Here is a 6,000-nt window from a genome sequence, read left to right as displayed (position 1 = left end):
ACTCGGGTGATGTTGATTAAACATTCTTAGTGGTCCATCTAGACGAGCACAACAAAAAGTGCTACCCGGATATAGGAAAAACAGTGTGAAGGAAGGAAGGAAAGAAGGCGAGACACAGGTGGGGGTGAGAGGCTTTGAATAGTTAGAAGGGATATAACAGGGATTTTTATAAGGTGATTTTATAATTATTTTTAATGGTATGAATTTTTCTCTTTGATGTCCCTGGACAGGGAGGAGAGCTAGGGGTGGACTACCACCTTGAGGGAGGCTGGGACGTTCTCAGTGTCGATGTTAACGGCACCGTTACTCTGCGAGGGATGTTGGACCGTGATGCCCCAGGAGGGGACGCTGAGGTGGCCAGGATTCTAGCCGTGGACCGTGGGCGTCCCCGTCTCACAGCTACAGCTACCCTCACCATCACCGTCACTGACGTCAACGACTGTCCACCGAGCCTTCTGCCACCTACACGCCTTCACATTACCGAGGGTAGCCCGCCCACCAAACTAGGCGTCCTCAAGATCACCGACCCTGATGTTTGGGCGTTGGGGCACGGCCCGCCCTTCAACATCTCCATGTCACCGTCCAACCCCGCCCACGTCTTGAATCTGGTTTCCCTTAAGTTCGACCGTCGTGAGTATATTAGGTGACTCCTTGGACCATTCAAGGTATTTATTGCCTTAGGGTTCCTAAAGAACTCTTGATCCAAAGGACTGGATTTATTCTTCCCTTCCTCGAATCGAATCTGATCTCCCAACCCTCTCGTTCCCCAGACATTCCATAACCACTAAGGGGTTCAGATTTTCCTCATGATTATCACTATAAAAATTAATGGTGGAATGATGCAGCTAGTCCAGCAGGAAACTGTCAACAATTGAGGCAACATGAGGATACTTAGCGCTGAAGAATCGGCTTTCTAAATGTATTTGATTTACCACAATTCATGTGGAATTGTCCAGAGGGGATATTTAGTACCTTAGCATTGTGTAGAGCTCAAAAGGAAAAGTAGGATTTTGGATAGAGTACAACTAAAAATAGGGTAGGACTCTAGATGGAGCAGCATTCTTGACAGAGTATGCTTATAGACTGGGTAGAACTCAAAATGAAGTAGGACTCTAAATTTAATAGTGTTCAATATATATTAAGTTTCAAAATGCTGTAGAATAGGAATTTACATAGAGAATGACTGTAGAAAAGATAGACCTGTAGATAAGGAAGGAATCTAATAAATATAGAAAGACTCTAGAGAGATAATGATTTAAAATTCCTATTGACTAGATTATATTACATCATCACAAGCAATTCCACAGACAACACAGATGGTGGCAGTTTTCCAATGAATATTGTGACTAATGATGTTGCTGACATGTTAAAAATAGCTGAATTGTCTTGTGTAAAACCAAAATGGTCCTTGTAGACAGCATTCGGTCTTTCGTGGTATCTGTAAACCCCCGGTGTGTCTTGTGTACCTGAATGTTCGTGTTTTTTGAAAAAGAGGTTCCCCAGTTTGTTGGGATAGAACGTGATTATGTTGGTCACTTTGTTGAGACGATTGAATGTACCTTATTGGTAGGGTACCGCGAGTACCCTACCAACCAAATTTGCTGGATCGGGTGGGATTTTGCGAACTGAGGTTTGGTAATAGTTAATATTTGTACTCTTTTCTCCTTATTTTAAAAAACACTCAGGGTATCATAATTTGAAGAATTGTATTCTAAGGATTCCTTTTTTCTTTGCCTAATTTTGAGGGGCTGCATATCCTGAGTACACTTAAAAACAGGCTTGAGACGGTGCTCTTCTTGATCTATATTGAATGGTGGCTGTTGAAATGAACATAGTTGGCAGTGTGAGTGGGCGTCCTGTAAACTGAAAATTCAACCTGATCGGTATTCCCAGTGATGAGAACATCAAGGAATGTAAGTTAATTGTGTATTTCCCATTCAGCTTTGAACTGTGTGGAGGGAGCAAGATGGTTAAACATTCTCAAAGACTGTGTCAAAGCTGCCACACACACACACACACACATTTATATATATATATATATATATATATATATATATGTATATATATATATATATATATATATATATATATATGTGTGTGTGTGTGTGTGTGTGTACTCACCTAATTGTGGTTGCAGGGGTCGAGTCATTGCTCCTGGCCCCGCCTCTTCACTGGTCGCCACTAGGTCCACTCTCTCCCTGCTCCATGAGCTTTATCATACCTCTTCTTAAGCCTAGGTATGGTACCTGTCTCTACCTCACTTTCCATACTATTCCATTTCCTGAAGAAATGACCGAGGAAATGCTTCCTAACCTCCCTGTGACTCATCTGAGTCGTCAACTTCCATTTGTAACCCCTTATTACTGTGTCCCATCTCTGGAATATCCTGTCTCTGTTCATCTTTTCGATACCTCTCAGTATTTTATATGTCGGTATCATGTTTCCCCTGTCTCTCTTGTCGCCCAGTGCCGTCAGGTTGGGTTCCTTGAATCTTTCCTCGTAGGACAGGCCCCTTATCTCCGGAACTAGTCTTCTTGAAAAACTTTGCACTTTATTTAATATCATGACATGCTTGGTCAGGTGTGGGTTCCAAACTGGAGCTGCATACTCTAATATGGGCCTGACGTACACGGTGTACAGCGTTCGAAACGACTCATTAATGAGATGCCGGAATTCTATTCTTAGATTCACTAGTCACTCTCCAGTCGCCGATATGCTACAGCAGTTATATGGCTGATGTGAGTCTCAGGAGATGTGTGCGGTATTATACACACTCCAAGAACCTTTTCTCTGAGTGAGGTTAGTAATCTTTGGCCACCTAGATTGTACTCTGAGGTCTTTCTTGCCCTTTTCCGATCTTAATGACTTTGCACTTTGGTGGTGTTCAACTCCAGGAGCCAGTTGTTGGACCGGGCCTGCAACCTGTCCAGATCCCTTTGTAGTTCTGCCTTGTCATCCTCCAACTGAAATCTCCTCACTAACTTCACATTATCTGCAGAGACACTTCTGAGTCTATTCCGTCATGTCGTTCATATATACCAGAAACTGCACTGGTCCTAGGACTGACCTCTGTGGAATCCCGCTCGTCACAGGCGCCCACTCTGACACCTCATCACGTATCAAGACTCGCTGATGTCTTCCCGTTAGATCCACTGCAGCACTTTTCCTGTTATACCTTGCCTGGTCCTCCAGCTTTTGCACTAATCTCTAATGTGGAACTGTGTCAAAAGCCTTCTTGCAGTCCAAGAAAATGGAATCTACCCACCCCTCTTTCTCTCTCTCTTGTCTTACTGCTGTCACCATGTCATAGAAATCTAATAGGTTCGTGACACAGGATTTCCCCTCTCTGAATCTGTGCCGGTTGTCGTTTATAAGCTCATTCCATTCAAAGTGCTCCACCTCTCTTCTTCTGATAATCTTCTCCATTATTTAGCATACTATACATATCAGTGACACTGGTCTGTAATTTAATGCTGCGTGTCAGTCGCCTTTGTTTTTCTTAAATTTTGACTACATTAGCTGTCTGCCATACCTCAGGTAGTCGCCCTGTATTGATGGATGTGTTCAAGTTTGTTATTAGTGGTACACAGAGCGCCTCTTCTCCTTCTCCCTGGACGCATGGAGAGATGTCGGCCGGCCCCATCGACTTTGTAGTATCCATCTTGCTAAGCAGCCTCTTCACCTCCTCCTTGGTTGTATGTTTTGTGTCGAGCACTTGATGTTGTACCCCACCTCTCCGTCTTTCTGGAGTCCCTTCTGTCTCCTCTGTGAATACTTCCTTGAATCTCATGTTGAGCTCGTCACATGCTTCTCGATCGTTTCTGGTGATCTTCCCTTCTTCCTTCTCAGCCTGATTACCTGGTCCTTAACTATTGTTTTCCTCCTGATGTGACGGTACAACAGCTTCGGGTCAGACTTGGCTTTCACTGCTATGACATTTTCGTATTGTCGTTGGGCCTCTCTCTTTACCTGAGCATATTCATTTCTGGCTCTTAACTGCTCTCTTCATTCTCCTGAGTCCTTTGCCTTTGTGTGTGTGTGTACTCACCTAATTGTACTCACCTAATTGTGGTTGCAGGGGTCGAGACTCAGCTCCTGGCCCCGCCTCTTCACTGATCGCTACTGGATCCTCTCTCTCTCTGCTTCCTGAGCTTTGTCATACCTCTTCTTAAAACTATGTATGGTTCCTGCCTCCACTACTTCACTTGCTAGGCTATTCCACTTGCTGACAACTCTATGACTGAAGAAATACTTCCTAACGTCCCTGTGACTCGTCTGAGTCTTCAGCTTCCAGTTGTGACCCCTTGTCCCTGTGTCCCCTCTCTGGAACATCCTATCTCTGTCCACCTTGTCTATTCCCCGCAGTATCTTGTATGTCGTTATCATGTCTCCCCTGACCCTTCTGTCCTCCAGTGTCGTCAGTCCGATTTCCCTTAACCTTTCCTCGTACGACATTCCCTTGAGCTCTGGGACTAGCCTTGTTGCAAACCTTTGTACTTTCTCTAACTTCTTGACGTGCTTGACCAGGTGTGGGTTCCAGACTGGTGCTGCATACTCCAGTATGGGCCTAACATACACAGTGTACAGTGTCTTGAACGATTCCTTATTAAGGTATCGGAACGCTATTCTCAGGTTTGCCAGGCGCCCGTATGCTGCAGCGGTTATTTGGTTGATGTGTGCCTCCGGTGATGTGCTCGGTGTTATGGTCACCCCAAGGTCTTTCTCCCTGAGTGAGGTCTGTAGTCTTTGTCCACCTAGCCTATACTCTGTCTGCGGTCTTCTTTGCCCCTCCCCAATCTTCATGACTTTGCATTTGGCTGGATTGAATTCGAGAAGCCAGTTACTGGACCACATGTCCAGCCTGTCCAGGTCTCTTTGCAGTCCTGCCTCATCCTCGTCCGATTTAATTCTTCTCATCAACTTCACGTCATCTGCGAACAGGGACACTTCAGAGTCTATTCCTTCCATCATGTCGTTCACATATATCAAAAATAGCACTGGTCCTAGAACTGACCCCTGTGGGACCCCGCTCGTAACAGGCGCCCACTGTGATACCTCTTCACGTACCATGACTCGTTGCTGCCTCCCTGTCAGGTATTCCCTTATCCATTGCAGTGCCCTCCCTTTTACGTGCGCCTGATCCTCCAGCTTCTGCACTAATCTCTTGTGGGGAACTGTGTCAAAGGCCTTCCTGCAGTCTAGGAAAACGCAATCTACCCACCCCTCTCTCTCGTGTCTTACTTCTGTTACCTTGTCATAAAACTCCAGGAGGTTTGTGATACAAGATTTGCCTTCCATGAACCCATGCTGGTTTTCATTTATAATCTTGTTCCTTTCCAGGTGTTCGACCACTCTCCTCCTGATAATCTTCTCCATGACTTTGCACACAATACATGTCAGAGACACAGGTCTGTAGTTTAGTGCCTCGTTTCTGTTTCCTTTCTTAAATATGGGGACTACATTAGCTGTCTTCCATTTCTCAGGTAGTTGCCCAGTTTCAAGGGATGTGTTGAAGATTGTGGTTAGAGGCACGCACAGCATCTCTGCTCCTTCTCTAAGGACCCATGGGGAGATGTTGTCCGGTCCCATCGCCTTTGAGGTGTCAAGGTCACTTAAGAGCTTCTTCACCTCCTCCTCAGTTGTTCGTATGTCATCCAACACTTGTTGGTATATTCCCTCTTGATGTTCCCTTCTGTGCTGTCTTCCCACAGCCCTTCCTGTCTCTACTGTAAAAACTTCCTTAAATCTCCTGTTCAGCTCCTCACATACCTCCTGATCATTTCTTGTGAGTTCTCCACCTTCTGTCCTTAATCTGATCACCTGGTCTTTGACTGTTGTCTTCCTCCTGATGTGGCTATACAACAGTTTCGGGTCAGTCTTGATTCTCGATGCTATGTCATTTTCATACTGTCGCTGGGCCTCCCTCCTTACCTGTGCGTACTCATTCCTGGCTCTGCGACTGATCTCCCTATTTTCGTGTGTTCTCTGCCTTCTGTACTT

The 6,000-nt window shown here is 45.2% G+C and overlaps 1 protein-coding gene across 1 annotated transcript in view; it reads left to right on the top strand.

The window, feature by feature from the left end:
- Positions 1-230: 230 nt before the first annotated feature.
- The window catches only part of LOC128704228 (neural-cadherin-like), a gene marked incomplete at its 5' end in the record, with an annotated part of 73,930 nt that continues 68,160 nt past the window's right edge, over positions 231-6,000 (top strand). Inside the window, one exon of the mRNA XM_070081144.1 lies at positions 231-630. Coding sequence (XP_069937245.1) covers positions 231-630 — 400 coding nt within the window. The remainder of the gene's footprint in view (positions 631-6,000) is intronic.

This window comes from Cherax quadricarinatus, unplaced genomic scaffold, assembly GCF_038502225.1.
Source record: "Cherax quadricarinatus isolate ZL_2023a unplaced genomic scaffold, ASM3850222v1 Contig1843, whole genome shotgun sequence".
Classification (NCBI taxonomy): Eukaryota; Metazoa; Arthropoda; class Malacostraca; order Decapoda; family Parastacidae; genus Cherax; species Cherax quadricarinatus.
This window is presented reverse-complemented; position numbering and strand designations above follow the sequence as displayed.